An 18371-nucleotide genomic window follows, 5' to 3' on the forward strand; every position below is an offset into this window, starting at 1 on the left:
TGTCCAAAGAATCCCCCAGCCAGCAGGATGTGCTGGGAAGTGATCCAGGAGCACTGGCAGATTTGCAGAGACCTATATGCCAAGTGCGCACTTGTCACCGAGGACAGAGCACGCAGTCTGCTGCCCTGCAGCCCAGCGAGGAAGCTCTGACCTTGGACTCAGGGATGCTCTGCTCAGCACCCCCAGCTCACCACTCTGCATAAACCTACATATATATACACATATATAGATGCGTATATATGTACATATAAACTTCATCTCAGTTTATACATGATAAAGTGGGGAAATCAGGGCCAACATGTATGTTTATGCAAAATACGTGAGGCTGTAACCAGAGGCCCTGATGAATAGGAAATCGTTATATGTCTGTGTTCATGTGTCTTTGGTTGATGCTAATATTCTGTATCTCAGGGATTGGGGATGCAGTTAGAATAAGAAAATAGGTACAAAGCCAGGTGTACAGGTGGATATTTGCTGTGTCACCTCAGGGGACAGGAAGGGATCGGAAGCCCAAGTTGTCTAACCCCACTTCCTACCACCCACACCCCATCTCCACATTCCATCCCACTCTGTTAGTGACAGCGGATCCCTGGAATGTCAGGCTCGCAGCTAACAAAACAATGACTGCAGCCAAAAAGCAAAAGCCACCACCTCTCCACTAACCCTGCCCCTGCCACCCAAGTAAGGAGTGAGATTATGCCTCACTTTTGTTTTCAGCTGCCTACTGTGGTCTTTGACACATGGCAGGGGTCCAATATATGGTTCTTAATAACTGAACAAATGAATGTGGGACAAGATAAGAGGTAATAGAGACAAATGGATCGTTCTGCATTTACTTACAAAGAATCGAGCAATTTTATATCTTTCTACTGGCAAAAATTTGACAGCATTTGATGTCAAACAAATCAGGGACTAGACAGATGTCCTATAGAAACTCTCACACATGTATACAAGGATGTACACACTGTCTGAAACAGTGAAAGACTGGAAACAACCTAAATGTCCACCAGCATAGGAAGATATATAATCAATCATGCTATATTCATAAAATAGAATACGATACAGCAGTAGAAAGGAATGAAACACCTACACACATTTCGACATGGTTAGGTGCCAATAAACATAATATTGAGAAAGTTGCACAATAATATATATGGTACAATACAATCCATATAAAGCCAAAAATACACAAAATATATTTATTGTGTATATACTGTGCTTGGGAATGCACCTATATATATATATCGTACAAATAGGAAGAAATGCATGGGAGTAATAAACATCAAATCCAGGATTCAAGGTATTTATTGGGGGAGGGGAGGAGATGGGCTTGGGAAGGTTAATACACAAATGTTAACTGCATTATTCTTTGTGACTTCTGTTTATATTAAATATTGCATCTTTGAAGAATTATGGACACTGTAAATTACTATCTGCTCAAATGGACTTAAAAGTGTGAAACAAACAAACAAACAAACAAAAACCATTTAGCATAATCCTGTTATCTTAACATAAACACCAGAGAAGGCCCAATATGTTTTTATATTATTGACTGAATAAATGTGATATTAGAACTCCACGCAATTGCTCACATTTCACATTTTTAACCTACAAATGGCAATTTCATAAGGTACATCGCAGAAATAAATGTCATAAAGGAAATGCAAAGTTCTGCATTTAGTTATAAAACCAATCAGCCTCACATGTTCTTGCTCTCGTGCTATGACGAGCAGAATCGGATCCAGTTCTGGGACTTGCATCTTTGTAGGATGTGGACAAGTGTGCGTCAAGAGAAGGGTGAGCAGTAGTGTGGTCAGGACATTGGGATTCTGCTATCATGGACCTAAGGATCCACTGAGGGATCTGAGGATGCTTATCTGGTGATGGGATGACTTATTGGAGCCAATGTCTTTCTTCAAATGTTTGACTGGATGAATGAATGAATGAACAATTATCTGAGAATGTAGATACATTCCTCATAGCTTCAGAGGCCAAATATGTTAGCAGCTGGAAGGAGGGAATTTTTAATGCAACCAAAGTAAGAACATCCTAACAATTACAACCATCCCAGGAAGGACTGAACAGTTTGGTTAGGTAGTTAAGTTTCCTAAAACTAGTACTAATCAAGCAGGGCTACAGAGAACTCTGTTTGGGGAGTTAATTGGACTTTGAGTTCCAAACCCTTCTCTCACACTATGAGAACCAGTGCTTCTTAAACCTGAGTGAGGAACAGAATCCCCTGGGGGGCTTGTGAAAACACAGGTTGCTGGGCTCCACCCTCAGAGTTTCTGAGACAGCAGGCTCCGGGAGGTGCCTGAGAATTAGCATTTCTAATACATTCCCAGCTGATGCTGATGCTACTGGTCCAGGGACCACACTTTGAGAACCGCCCCCTTTTCTTTTTTTTTGGCCGCACCATGCAGCATGCGGGACCTTAGTTCCCTGATGAGGGATTGAACCCGTGCCCCCTGCACTGGGAGTGAGGAGTCTTAACCACCGGACTGCCAGGGAAGTCCCAAGAACCCCTGTTCTTAAAAAAAAAAAAAGTAAATTAGCTTACATTAAGGTTTTTTGTTTTTGTTTTGTTTTTTGAGCTTTGTTCAGGCCATTAGAAAAGACTGTGCTTCCCTAAATTACTCACTGCCTCCAAATAGACTTCCAATTGTGATCGCCCTCTAAAGAGAACAATGCATAGTAACTGATGCTTTCTCCAAAGGCCTTTGTAGGAAGTCGTGCTCTTTGCTGTGCTTTAAGAATATAAGGACACTGGGATTCTTTTCAGGTACTGACACGAAATTTCCCTCCATCCATTTTCATTCCATCTTCTGACCCCTCCATAACCAAGGGCCCATGTTTTTAAGATAACTGGCCAGAATTAGAAATGAGTCTGGGACCAAAACACAGAGTCGTTTAACCCACAAAAGGATCCAATCTGGCTTAAGCCACATTCATGGCCAGGCCAGGTCTGGCAATGTTACTGGCCACTGACTCTGGAACGTATCCTTGTCAAGTACTGCTTTGGGGAAGGAGAAGGAAGAAGTGCCAGAATTCTTTTTTTTTCAACTCAGAGGGAAAAATGTAAAACCTCGATCTTGGACGTGTTTCCGAAGCAGATAAACAAAGCCCAACCAAAATTTTAAAATCACATTTGTTCACTGGCCCGAGACAATTAATATCTGGTTTAGTCACTCAATAAATAATTATTGAGCTGCTATATATTCCTGGCACTGTTTTGGTACCTAGGGATACAGTTGTAAATAAGACAGGCAAATGCCAAAGACAAAAAAATTTATAACATATGTCAGGTAGGAAGAAAAATAGAGCAGGTTAGAAAAGCCTATGCGTTTCATACAACCACCTCCCCTTGGTGCTTATTTGTTACCCAAATCCTAATGCTTAAAATAAACTATGCTTACTCTGGCAAAGGCAAATTGTCAACGATAGAATATGGGTTACTGTGGTCTGTCCCTAAGCCGTTTTTCCTGTATCATTTGAAGAAAATTGCAGCTATTAGTAGTGAAGTCCTTGGAAATCATTTCTAGTTCACTTGAAAGGTTCAGCTGCATAAGAACATGTTTAAATAAACAACCTGGAATAAATAGTGGTTAAAATTTCACCCGTATGTAATCAGCAAGCTAGCTTTTTTCATGCATAGTCCAAAACTTTTTTTTTAAAGCAAATGTCTTCTGAAGGTCACAAAATGGATCTTAGGTGGTTTGTTGAAACTGTTTCACTGCAAATAATTTTTCAAAGGAGTCAGCTCTGGGCGCACATGAGTTCTGATTTAATCAGGTTATCTTAGCCTAAAGAATCCACTAAGCTCCTTAATTTTAGTCATTCTTGCTGCAAGTTGCAGATGTGTAAGAAACACAAGAGATGGAGCGTTACATGAAATATAATTTTAGTCCTGTTTGGTCTGAAGTAAGTCATTACTGCTTTTGAATCACTATTATAGTTAATAATAGCTCCCACTTATTTGATCAATTGATCATCTACTGACACTGACCACCTACTACTACTGAGCATCTACTGCACGCCAGGCACTACTGAACATTATGTACCACACATTTCAGATATTTTGTTTTTTATTACATTTATTATACCAAGCATTTTACGTACACTATCTTAAACACAACAATGCTATCAGATAAACGTCAATCATCATCAACATCCCTATTTTACAAATAAACAGACTGAAATTCAGAAAAATTAAATAACATTCCCAAGGTCACATCCAGTTAGTATGTGGCACACAGAGTAGGAATTGAACCCCAAAGCCTTTTTCTCTTTATGCTCTGGTTCTGCTCCTGCCCCCAGCAGCTGAGAAGGTGGGCTGGATTTTGTGTGGATTAGCAAAAGTCATTTATTCCTCAAGAAACTTTGCTATCATTTGCCAGAAAATTGTCAAAATTACTCTATAAATCTATGGTAACTACTATGTGGCGGGTCCTCGGATAGCTGTGCAAAAGCAGAGCCTTGGTCAACCTTCACCTGACGCCATGCTGCCCCCATGAACGTCTGCAAGACAACCCGGTGAAAAAGCATGGCATCAATCGTCTTCATTTCCAGCCACACACGTGGTACAAGGCCTGGGTCTCTCTCCCCTCCTCCCACATGACGTGATGGTGTGGGTTTGGGGACTGGGAGAGGAGTGAGTTATAAACAGTCTTAGAAACAGGCATTAAAAGCAGAGTTTTCAGGCTGACCAACATTTACAAGCAGAGACACGGTAGTTGTGTTTATGTGCCTGTGTGTGAGTGCGTGCTAGCATGTGTGTGTGCAAACGCTTCTTTTGAGAAGGAAGATGATAGTGTACAAGTTAGTTAAATGATACACGATGTGCAACTTCAAGGGAAAATGCTTAGTAGCTTCCGTGAAATAGTCACTGATAACATAGCTGTAATAATCAGCCACAGTCATCACTATTCACCAAAGGGCACCTTACTCCCTATTTCTTCTTTTTCCCCACGTCCCACACTCCCCACTAGCCAAGGATGAAATAGTCATTCTTCTCCTTTTCACACACAAGGCCCTCTCTAGAACTCAGAGGGGCACTTTCATTAAGCTGCAAGTCATTACTCTTCTCTGAATATAGTTAAATTCATTTATCTCTATCTTCAATGAGAAAGGGAAGGAAATTAAGCAGGAAAGACAGCACAACGCCTTCAAGAATGGTGTATTCAAGGTCGAAGCCTGCCATAATTGAGTTAAAAATAATAAACGAAAATAACTGTGAGCAAAGTATGCCTGCTTTGCAAAATACAGTCCAGCCTAGAAGTCTTCATTAAATGTTCCAGTGCACACAGTGTGTTAGCTGTGTGTCTGTGTGCTTGAGATTCTGTGAGATACCCTACCGCTCACAAATAATGAAAAGGGACAGTTGCCATGGTAACTAAGTGCTATTTAATGAATGCAGAAGAACGGAAGCTCATAGGATAGTCTTCAATTGCCAGAACATGAGTTACTGCTGCTGCTATAGGCTTGCAAGTAACTCACATGCCATCTTCTCTAATAAGGTTTTTAACAAGTTGGCCAATTTGACTGGTCTCTGTATTTACCACCACATGATACCACAAGATTCTGTCTTGACACTACATGAAAATCATAATCCTGATTTTGTCCTCCTGACTCTAAGCTCCAAGATATCCTACAGAAATGGGCCAAACATTTAGATAGGCAATGTGTCCTTAAATTTCAAGCTCTGACCCAAGTAGTGATGTGTTAGGGCACATACCTCTGTCACAAGCAATAGGCACTGGCTCAATGGGCCATCACACTGAATACAGCAGACTCTTTTTACTTCCAAAAAAGGTGAATGCTCCATATGCACCAAATGCAGTTTGTTTTGATTGTGCAATGACACAGAAGAGCTATTGCAGTTGATTTTTGCAGGAACTTTTTACAGGCTAGTAACGTCTTAGGTAACCTTTCAACAGGGTGTCCAAACCTTCTCTACAGACGCCCACTCCCAATCCTCTCTCAGCATCCAGCACCACATGTCAGATCCCTCACCCTGGAATCACCCGGCTTTTTATAAGTTTAAAAGAAAAAGAAACATGGCTGCACTGCCTATCTTTCCCTTGACCTCCTTCAGCAACTTTAATGCAGTCCATTTTTAAGGTTACAGATTGTGTTGCAAGCATACTTCTACATGCCATTAATAAGTAATGAGAATTTAAAAAAAAAAAAAGGAAAACATCTATGTTCCATGAAGCCAAACATCATTAGCAAACGCATCCATCCTCCAAAGGCTGGCTTTTTCTTGCATAACCAGAAGCTCGAATGGCCTGGTTGGGGCCCTTGGCTCAATGTGGGCTGTGGGCGCCCCCTTCAGGCTCTGGGGTGAAATGCACATTGCTGTCATTTGACATACTAACTAGTTAGTCAGCAGGGCAATTAATTGCTTTTGCTAAAAACCTTTCAGGAAATTTCGAAGGAAAATTCTGTTCCAACTCTAATGTTGTGGTCAGACAGAAAGCCTTCACATCACCAGCCTTTAGCTAATATTAAAATTAGGTAAAATCAAAAGGAGTATCTTGCAAGAACAAAAAAACCTACAGATATATCGATTTGTTCATTGGATTAAATGACGCTTCTTCACTAGATAAGCTCTTTTTAAAATTGCCTGTGTCTGTAATGAACAAGATTAAAACTGGAGATAGGCAGCCCGCGACCTCCTCATCCTCCCACTCCCTTCCACAGCCTGAACCTGGTCTTCCTGCTTGTAATCCCCGGCCTTAACTGCCTCCACCCAGACCCTGCTACCAATGCCTCAGTCTACCTCACCTCCATGTTTAGCCTTGACTCTCAGGGTCAGAAGCCTCATTTCCCCTCCTCTCTAATGTGACCCTAGGTCCTATGCCAACGACTGCACTAGTGCAAGAATGATCTTTCCTCGCCGGGCTTCCGTAGCATCTTGTTTCTGCCTCCCACGGGATACCCTTAACACATTCCTCCTGAGGCTGAGACCCTTTGACTTTCTCTCTTATCTCCTCTCCATAGACTGTCAGCTTCCCAAAGGCAGGGCCTGGCTCTTGTACAACCTTGATCCTCATGCCTGGCTCTCAGCGGTGCTCCTTGCTGACTGAATGAAAGAAGCAGGAAGATAGCCCTCTGTTAACTTCATTTTCTTCTCTTATTTATTGTAAGAGCTGCTTAAAAAGCTAATTGCGCCCCAACCTCAAAAATGAAGGGGACAGGGGCTTCCCTGGTGGCGCAGTGGTTGAGAATCTGTCTGCCAATGCAGGGGACACGGGTTCCAGCCCTGGTCTGGGAAGATCCCACATGCCGCGGAGCAACTGGGCCCGTGAGCCACAATTACTGAGCCTGCGCGTCTGGAGCCTGTGCTCCGCAATAAGAGAGGTCGCGATAGTGAGAGGTCCGCGCACCGCGATGAAGAGTGGCCCCCGCTTGCCACAACTAGAGAAAGCCCTCGCACAGAAATGAAGACCCAACACAGCCATAAATAAATTAATTAATTAAATTAAATATGTATTAAAAAAAAAGACAAGTGAGAAAAAAAGAATTAAAAAAAAAAATGAAGGGGACACAAGGAAAAGAAGACCCGTGAAGCAGTTCTTTCTTCTTTCCATAGAGAATCTTTTCTCCTTTATTCATCTTCATTTCAACAATTATTGATAATTTGCAATACGTTAAAAGTGTGAGAAAATGCTATTCTTCTTACTTTTCCTCTCACTATAACTGTCGTTGAATAAAATCTTTCCAATTTTCCTTTATGTCATTCCTTTACTTTTCCTCAGCTTTATTGAACTGTAATTGACATATAGCATTGTGTGAGTTTAACGTGTTGATTTTTTTTAAAAATTAATTAATTTATTTATTTATTTATGGCTGTGTTGGGTCTTCGTTGCTGCGTGCGGGCTTTTTCTCTAGTTGCAGAGAGCGGGGGCTACTCTTGGTTGCGGTGCATGGGCTTCTCATTGCGGTGGCTTCTCTTGTTGCGGAGCACGGGCTCTAGGCGTGCGGGCTTCAGTAGTTGTGGCTCGCGGGCTCTAGAGCACAGGCTCAGTAGTTGTGGCGCACGGGCTTAGTTGCTCCGAGGCATGTGGGATCTTCCAGGACCAGGGCTCAAACCCGTGTCCCCTGCATTGGCAGGTGGACTCTTAACCACTGCGCCACCAGGGAAGTCCCTAATGTGTTGATTTGATACACACTTACATATTGCAAAATGATTACTGACAAAGCACCTCCATCATGTCACATAATTACCATTTCTCTTTTGTGGTTAGAACATTTAAGATCTACTCTCTTAGCAACTTTCAAGTATATAATAGAGTTTATGCCACGTCTTAATCACATCAATCTTCCATGCAGTGTGGAACCTGTATCCTTCTCACTCACCCCTTCAACATTTATTGTGTTTCTACTCTGTGCTGAACTGGGTCAGACTCTGGGGATGTAGAATCAATTAAAACATAAAACTAGAGCATAATACCCCACTCCTTAAGTGTGGGCTGTGCATAGTGACTTCCTTCTAAAAGGTACAATATGGAAAGGGGAAGAAACGACTAATTGTACAGTGGAGAAAACGGATGCAGCTGATCCAGGTCAACAACGACAGTGAGAAGTCACGTTGATAGTAGGTACCCTTGAAAGGTTGTGATGAAAATAGTACTTTGCCTCTGTGGTCTTCCTCCCCAAACCCATAACCCCAGGCTAACATTGAGAGAAACGTCAAAACAAAAAAAAAGAAATAGACATTCTGCAAAATACCTGACCAGAATTCCTCAAAACTGTCAAGGTCATCAAAAATAAAGTCAGAAACATACAGAACAGACTTGTGGTTGTCAAGAGGGAGGGATGGAGTGGGAGGCTGGGATTAGCAGATGCCAAGTGTTATATACAGAATGGATAAACAACAAGGTCCTACTGTACAGCACAGGGAACTATATTCAGTATCCTGTGATAAACCATAATGGAAAAGAATATAAAAAAGAATATATATATATATATATATATATATATATATATATATATATATATATATATATTGTGTATAACTGAATCACTTTGCTGTACAGAAGAAATTAACACAACATTGTACATCAACTGTACTTCAATAAAAATAAAAAAATAAAGTCAGAAAAATTCTCAGAGACCAAAGGAGCCTAAGGAAACATGACGACTAAATGTCATGTGGTGTCCTGGATGAGATCCTGGAATGGAAAAAGAATATTAGGCAAAAACTAAGAAAGTCTCAAAGTATGAACTCTAGTTAATACTAACCTATCAAAACTGGTTCATTCATTGTAGCAAATGTATCGGAGCAACGTAAGATAATCATAACGGAAACCCACTGTGGGGCATTTGGGAGTCTCTGTGCTAACTTTGCAACTTTTCTGTACATCTAAAACTATTCTGAAACAACACGTTTATTTTAAAAAATGGAATTAGACTTCAAGAATGTTAACGAGGGAGAAAGACAGTGAATAAAGGCTGTGACGCAGTGTGGTCGGTGGGCGTGCGGCATTCCAGAGAACGCAGTCTGCGAGGCGAGGAGAGGCAAACCGTCATGGAGGTGGGGGAGTGGCTGGAGACAGGGGGAAGCTATGGGTGACGTGCGGACAGTTAGCGAAGGCTTAAAACATTGTCTCGCACCAGACAGGTCCTCCTTGAGGTCATCAGCATAAATTTTGGCCAGGAACAGCCAGCTCAGATGAGCAACTTTCTCCTAACAAGCAGGCCAAGAGTAGAGACGGCTGGTGCTAGAGATCGACCTGGATAAGGGATCAGCATTCAGTTTCTGTCAAATTCTCTCTTTTGATATGAACTATGATAAATGCACTTTCTCCTTGTCCAAATATGTATTCCTTTTCAAAGGTGAGGGAGAAATGAAAACACTCAAACTGTCCGGTCTAATTCCTAGCAAGGTGGAGAGCCATGGGAAGGCCATTCCCTGTGGATCTTCTTTTTAACCCTACACCTGGGTATCTCCAGCGGTACCAGCCTTAAGTCTCCTCTGCTGTTGTAAAGTCTGAGGACAACACCAGCTCAGGTGTAAAGCATTGTCTTCCTTAGACAACTGGACAAAGAAAAATGACCTGAACTCCAGGTTGTGAATAATTCACTTCCTTTACTTACCACATATATTGTTGCTTGGAGGATATTTATAGGCTGTGATTATGTCTCTTTGAGTCATGTTTTCAGACTATATCAATTTAGACCACTCTCTCACCAGTGTTAGCTACTGATTTCTATAACATTCTTTGTCCTCCTTTTCCTAGTCAGTTGTTTCAGAATAGCCCGTAATGATCCAGATGTTTAGTTCTTATTCTTTTTTAAGGTCTATATATTACCTGCTTAATTTCCTTCATTTCTAGCCTAAGAATAACTAACTTAAGGTCAAGCTAAAAAGCCTCTGTGCTTTTAAGTTTCTATCACTTTCGCTCATCGGTTCTCTAGTATTTCTTATATAATATCTTTCCTTCACTTTGTAACAGTAATGATATCAGAAAATTAAATATTTACATTTTTATATATGTGTCTTTTAGTTAAATGATACATACTGGCATGTGATTACTAGTGCTGAGTCTTCTCTATTGATGTCTGCTTATTGTGTATAACTAAGCGCTAAGCATAAAGAAAACCAGCACAGCCCAAGAGCCTGATGTGTAGATCCTGTTCCCAGCTCATCAGTGCCAAGCTGGAGAACCCAGGCATGTCATTTAAGGTCTCTGAGTGTCCGTCCACTCTCTCATCTGTAAAATGAGATATTAATCATTTTTATGCCTACTTCCGAAGGTTTTTGTTAGAATCTCATGAGAAATGCAAAAATGTTTTGTCACCTTAGAAAGTGTTACACAAAATTACTAAGGTTATTTTATATTTATCTAGTTTGGCTGGAGGCAGATGAACCATAGGGTTCTATTTCTCTGACTCTCGGAGACTTTTAAAAAACTGGAGACCTTTTTGATTTTCTTTTCTTGTTTTAATGTCCTTTTGAAACACGCAGAAATATTATCTTTACTTGGGAGGATGTGTTGAAATGATCTAGCCCTCTTTGGATTTCTTTGACTTATATCTTGCTTCTCCAACCCTTTAAGAATTTTCTCTAAGCCACCGTCAGAATTTTTTACACTATGCTTATTCATCTTTTTCAGTGTGAAAACTGCAGAATGTGAGAAATGGGATAGAAGGGGTGGTTGAAGAGGAGGCTCCATAGAATAATGAATCTGGAAGAATACAGGCATACCTTGGAGATAGTGCAGGTTTGGTTCCAGAGCACTGTAATAAACTGAATATCATCATAGAGCAAGTCACATGAATTTTTTGGTTTCCCAGGGCATATAAAACTTATGTTTATACTATACTGTGTCTATTAAGTGTGCAGTAGCATTATGTCTAAAGAAACAATATACATACTTTAATGAAAAATTATTTTATTGCTAAAAAGTGCTAACCATCATCTGAGCCTTCGGCAAAGTCCTAATGTTTTTGCTGGTGGAGGGTCTTGCCTGAATGTTAATGGCTGCTGACTGACCAGAGTGGTGACTGCTGAAGATTGAGGTGGCAGTGGCAATTTCTTAAAATAAGACAACAATAAAGTTTGCCGCATCGATTGACTCTTCCTTTGACGAAAAAATTCTCTGTAGCATGCAGTACTGTTTGATAGCATTTTACCTACAGCAGAACTTCTTTCAAAATCGGAGGTAATCCTCTCAAACCCTGCCTCTGCTTTATCAACTAAGTTTACAGGATATTCTAAATCCTTTGTTGTCATTTCAACACCTTCACAGCATCTTCATCAGGAGTAGATTTCATCTCAAGAAACTACTTTCTTTGCTCACACATGAGAAGCAACTTCTCATCCATGAAAGCTTTATTATGAGATTGCAACAATTCATTCACAACCTCAGGCCCCACTTCTATTTCTAGTTCTCTTGCTATTTCCACCACATCTGCAGTTACTTCCTCCACTGAAGTCTTGAACTCCTCAAAGTCATCCATGAGGGTTGGAATCAACTTCTTCCAAACTCCTGTGAATGTTGATATTTTGACCTCTTCCCATGAATCACGAATGTTCTTAATGGCATCTAGAATGGTGAATCCTTTCCAGAAGGTTTTCAACTGACTTTGCCCAGATCCATCAGAGGAATCACTATCTATGGTAGCTATAGCCTTATGAAATGTATTTCTTAAAAAATGAGACTTAAAAGTTGCAATTACTCCTGATTCATGAGCTGCAGAATGGGTGTTGGGTCAGCAGGCATGAAAACAACATGAATCTTGTTGTGCATCTCCATCAGAGCTCTTGGGTCACCAAGTGCATAGTCACTGAGCAGTCATATTTCAAAAGGAATCTTTTTTTCTGAGAAGTTGCTCTCATCAGCGGGGCTTAAAATATTCAGCAATATCCACAGATGTGCTGTCATCCAGGCTTTGTTGTTCCGTTTAGAGAGCACAGGCAGAGTAGATTTAGCATAATTCTTAAGGGCTCTAGGATTTTCAGAATGGTAAATGAGTACTAACTTCAACTTAAAGTTACCAGCTGCATTAGCCCCTAACAAAAGAGTCAGCCTGTCCTTTGAAGCTTTGAAGCCAGGCACTGACTTTTCCTCTCTAGCTGTGGAAGTCCTAGGTGGCATCTTCTACCGATATAAGGCTGTTTCATCTACATTGAAAATCTGTTGTGCAGTGTAGCCACCTTCATTAATGATCTTAGCTAGATCTTCTGGGTCACTTGCTGCGTTACCTTGTGCTTTTACGTTACGGAGATGACTTCTTTCCTGAAACCTCATGAGCCAACCTCTGCTAACTTCAAACTCTTCTTCTGCAGTTTCCTCACCTCTCTCAGCCTTCATAGAATGGAAGAGAGTTAAAGCTCTGGATTAGGCTTTGGTTTAAGGGAATGCTGTGGCTGGTTGGATCCTCTATCCAGACCACTAAAACTTTCTCCGTATCAGCAATAAGGCTGTTTCACTTTCTCATCATTCGTGTGTTCACTGGAGTAGCACCTTTAATTTCTTTCAATAACTTTTCTTTTGCATTCACAACTTGGCTAACTGTTGGGTGCAAGAGGCCTAGCTTTCAGCCTATCTCAGCTTTCAACTTGCCTTAATCATTTCTAGCTTTTGATTTAAAGTGAGAGACGTGAAACTGTTCCTTTCACTTGAACACTTAGAGGCCACTGTAGGGTTACTAACTGGCCGAATTTCAATATTGTTGTGTTTCAGGGAACAGGCAGGCCCAAGAAGAGGGAGAGAGACGGGGGAACAGCCGTTTGGTGGAGTAGTGAGAGCACACACAAGTTCACTGTCTTACAGGGGCTCAGTTCGTCCCCAAACAATTACAATAGTAACATCAAAGATCACTGATCGGACTTCCCTGGTGGTCCAGTGGTTAAGACTCCGTGCTCCCAACGCAGGGGGCCCAGGTTTGATCCCTGGTCAGGGAACTAGAGCCCGCATGCCACAACTAAAGATCCCACGTGCCACAGTGAAGATCCCATATGCTGCAACTAAGACCTGGCCCAACCAAATAAATAAATAAATTAATTAAAAAAAAAAAAAAATCACTGATCACCACAACCAATGTAATAATAATGAAAAAGCTTGAAGTATTGCAAGAATTACCAAAATATGATGCAGAGACACAAACTGAGCAAATGCTATTGGAAAACTGGTGCTGATAGACTTGCTCCATGCAGGTTTGCCACAAACTCTCACTTAGTTAAAAACATGGTATCTGTGAAGTGCAATAAGGTATGCCTACATAGACGTCCGTTTACTACAACATAACCCTTAATAGACTTTGAATAAATGCCTATTCAGTAAAGGTAGAAGGTCTTATCGTATCCCTGTTTGCACACGTACGCGTGCATGCACACACACACGCAATGTTAAAGTATGTGGGATTTTCTCCATTACAGCTGCAGAGTTTATGAAAAACAGAAATCAGGATGCAGGTGTTGTCTGTGCCAACATCCTATAAGGAGAAATTAACAAAGCTTCAGCTTCTATTGAATACTTTTCTGAATTGGTGGAATCAGCCAAACCTGCGATACTCACGTAGAATTATGGAAATTGGAAACAAAAAGCCGGAGTCTACTGGGAATGACAGGCTCAAGATGAACTCAGCTGGAAAATTTGGCTAACTAAAAGTGACATCCTTTGTGCTGGAATTTTTCTATCTGGAAGCTGCAAGAAGGCTGTAATTATTTCGAGTTTTCAATGCAGCCCTTTTCAAACTAAGCCTTTCCTTTTCTTCATTGCTCTGCACCTTTCCTCCATGTGAACTCAGGTGTTTGCCAAGCACTGAAGTGGGAAATTCATACTGGTTTTATACACACATGCATTTCCAGGGAATAGGAAGCAACACAACTTTTGCATTCTCTATGCCAAGGAAAACAAAAGAATGTTTGTACATCAAAACCTTTATCTTGTGCATAGGCTCAAAATACCTGAGCCTGGCTAAATAAATCACCTAATAAGAAATGGCTGATTAAGGCCAATGAAAATTTCTTTGCAAGTTAGTGCTTTGTCTCCATGGAGAAGCCAATACAAAAACTTAGACTTACCTTGTGGCTTTTGGGTCCCAAATCACAATGTCAGCATCTGAGCCCACAGCTATTCTTCCTTTTCTTGGATACAGATTAAAGATTTTAGCTGCATTTGTGCTGGTAACTGCCACGAACCAGTTTTCATCCATTTTGCCACTGTGCTGTAAAACAATTCAAGGAAGAAAATACATTTCTTTTCCTGATAAATGATAAAACACTAAAAATCTCCTGTCAATCAAAGTATAAGAATTTTCTCTCTTAGAACCAAATAAAACTGCATCGAATTTCTTATATCGTGAAGCCAAACACATCTGTGAATACTGATAAATCTTAAACAATCATAATGATAATGATGGGGATGAATGGGGTTATATATGGAAGCCTGAAGACAATTTTTCAAAAACCTATCAGCTTAACAAAACAGCCCCATTAATTTTTCCCATTCTTTCCAAAATCACACAGACAAGAGCTAAATATTGGTAACAATATTTCCAATTCTTGTTTAAAGTTTACTACCACCACCTACTACATTTATAATCTGGGCCTAAGATTTATGAGATGATCATGTAGACATTATATGGAATATTATAGAGTTAAAATGAGATGGACCTATAATTCAGGTGACACGCTTTTAGAAATCAACTAAGAGGTTCAATTTTGTGCTACTGAAATTTACATGAACCAACAGTCATGGACAGTCTGCTATAAGAGATTTTAATATGGACAAACTTCAGTGGGATGTGATCCCTCTAAAATGATTTGTTTTTAAATGTTGAGAATTTATCCCTATGTACATTTACATGGCAAGAGCATCCTTAAGGTTTATTTAATTATCAAAGGGTCCCCATCTCATAAAAACATTAAGAACCATGTCCTGAAAGTAATTTTCCCCTAAATAAACCATCTGAATGTTTCAGAAAATAACATAGGCTCCTGTATATTATGAAGAAGTATCTGATCACTTGAAAGCCATTTCTACACTTTATATATTATGAAAATCTGCTGTAATGAAGGTACTCATTGTAATTCACACAAGTTCAAAGTGAAAGGTTGGACTGTTATCAAGAAAGTCTAAGCAGAGAGAAAGAGAAGAAAAGTCATCTGGGATGCTTAGAATTAGGGTAGAGGTAGCAGGGGGTGTAGAGGACAATTGGTAGAAGATAGGGCTGTAGAGATGTTTTGAAGATCCTTGCATGGAAATTAACTGTTCAAATATCATCCAATAAGTAATGCTGAAAATTAAAGGATTTTAGAGAGGAAAGTAGCATGAACAGACCCTGGTGTTTGAAAGGCAACTCTGGTCTTAGAGTATGGGATAGATTGTAGTAAGCCAGAGAGTGGAGGCAGGGGCACCAGCTGTGAGACTACTGCAATGGTCCAAACAAGACATGGGACTCAAAGTAGAATGGTGGACATGATGGTGGAAATAAGGAGGCATTTTGGAAATAAAATTGACAAGACCTGGTAAAATATTAGAGCTAGAAGTCAGGGGTATGTGTAAGGGATTCTGAGGTGTGAGATGTGATTAATGTGCCATTGAAGGGAGGGGTTCTGAGAGATGGGTGAGAATGGCATGACAATGGGGACCTCAGGTCTTACCAGGCAAGTCTCCACTGCTGATCTTTACAACTACACTTGTCAGCTGGCTGGATAGGCTAACATATGAACATTTAGCCATTTGATTCTTCTTCGTCCTCAGGTAGAAAATTTTAAATCATGAAATTTTTTAAAAAATCTTTCTATATTTTGGATTATTATTTATGTAACCTCATACAGCAGTTTTTAAAACATAATATCCAAAAGTTCTTTAAAAGGGATATCTACATTTTTCTATGAAAAGGAGGTATGAACGTAATAAAAATTCTTCATGTCCTTTCAATCATTCCAAGTATTTGTATCAGTGACACATAAGGAACTAGGATTCAAAAACATGGAAATCAAGTCGAAGTGCTATTACATTTCAAAGATTTCAAGAATAATCCTCTAGGTACCCAATCTAAATTTATCCCCTAATGTCTGCATCATGGTGCAAAGCATCCTCTAAACCATGCAGAGAAGAAAATTGTTTTTCATTATTATCTTGGGGGATGGCATGGTGGTGCTGATACTGTTGTATTCCCAGTTTCCACTCTAGTGAAAACAATCAAAAAACTTCTCTATGAAGGCTTTTGCCACTCTGGTCCTAAAATGGGCCAGATTCTGGCTGAAAAATCAGGCAAAACAGACTGAATCCTGTGAAACTCACCACGCCTTTTTCCCATGTTACTGACATCCGGTCCTCAACACCATTCACTCCATTGGGAATCTTAGTAAAATCATCCTTCCCAAGAGCTTTCTGGCAGGTGTTGAAAGTGCAGTGGTCAGACCCTGTTATGGTTAGATCACCACTGTAAAAGAGAAACACACAAGAGCAATAGGGGTGAGTAGATAGAATATGTCAGGAGGAAGCTACCATAACCTTCCCTGGTCTCTGGACCCCATTCTCAACTGATAGTCAGAAAACTGCAATGGAGAATGAGCAGCTTTTTTCAAGTACATATTTCACCCATGCCTGTCTCTATTCCAGGAAACACTTTTGGAGAATAATACTCTTACATGAAGCATGAGGAAGGATCGTGCTTGGGTCAGAAAAAGTGGGTTCTAGGCTCCATCACCTATTGGTTATATGACGATGAGTTTGTCCAATGCTCAGTTTCTCATCTAGAAATTGGTAATTATATATACTTGATGACAAGTATTCAGGATCACTGGCAATAACATAAGTGAACATTTCTTGTGAGTACAGAACTACACAAAGATGAACCAGGGTGATTCACATGAACAGAGGCAGCCCCTGGCCACATGGCAATGTTGTGATGAGCAGAGGTGGGACACTGGCTGAGGATGTTGAGGTCACGAGCAACAGGAATTGTGCTTTGACCTGTGAGTCACCTCGGGGATGTAGAAGGCTGAAGGAGGTAGGAGCCTGAAAGGAAATGGCAAGTGAACTCTTGGACAGTCTGTGGTGAAAAGCTCTTTGTTAACCTGGATCTGAGTATCCGTGAATGGGGAATGTCTGAATGTCCACGAATGGTGTATTTCTCAAGAAAAAATGATCAAAGTGTCTCCCAAAACAGCATCTGAAAATAGTTTGGATGGCCTTTCATGGGGATAACCTGCTCAGAGGGTAGGATTTTGCCTTTCACCTCTCCAGTGGCTCTGCCCTAGATCATCATCTCTTGTATCTATACAACAAGCACATCTGGTTCCTGGGTTATATCAGCATAGAAAAATATTCAAGACTATTCTGTACGATAAAAATGGGGCATATTGAAGAGACCTGGTCCTAGGCAGCAAGAGATAGAAAAGACAACGAAAAAATCAGAGCAGAGGAAAATTTCAGTAAAAATGATCTGATTTCTCTGTGGCCAGGAGAGATTTTACACCACATCATAACACAATTAAGCCAATGCTTTTGGGTCTCCAGATGAAGGATTCCCCAGGGCCTGTGAGATCAAGTAGAACAGAAGACTGGGAGGTCAATGGAAGGTCCAGACCTCCATTTGCAGCAACATGGATGGACCTAGAGATTATCATACACTAAGTGAAGTAAGCCAGACAGAGAAAGAGAAATAGCATATGATATCGCTTATATGTGGAATCTAAAAAACAATGATACAAACGAACTTATTTACAAAACAGAAATAGACCCACAGACATAGAAAACAAACTTATGGTTACCAAAGGGGAAGGGAGGGAGGGATAAATTAGGAGCTTGGGATTAACAAATACACACTACTATATGTAAAACAGATAAACAACGAGGACCTACTGTATAGCACAGGGAACTATATTTAATATTTTGTAATAATCT

General features: G+C 40.4%; 1 protein-coding gene across 1 annotated transcript in view; it reads right to left on the reverse strand.

The window, feature by feature from the left end:
* Positions 1–18371, reverse strand: part of LOC309664496 (dihydropyrimidinase-like) — a 78334-nt gene that overhangs the window by 26211 nt on the left and 33752 nt on the right. The window contains 3 exon segments of the mRNA XM_082470012.1: positions 14537–14679; positions 16764–16908; positions 16910–16988. Coding sequence (XP_082326138.1) covers positions 14537–14679; positions 16764–16908; positions 16910–16988 — 367 coding nt within the window.

Source organism: Balaenoptera physalus (genome assembly GCF_965194825.1).
Source record: "Balaenoptera physalus genome assembly, chromosome: 7".
NCBI classification, from domain to species: Eukaryota; Metazoa; Chordata; class Mammalia; order Artiodactyla; family Balaenopteridae; genus Balaenoptera; species Balaenoptera physalus.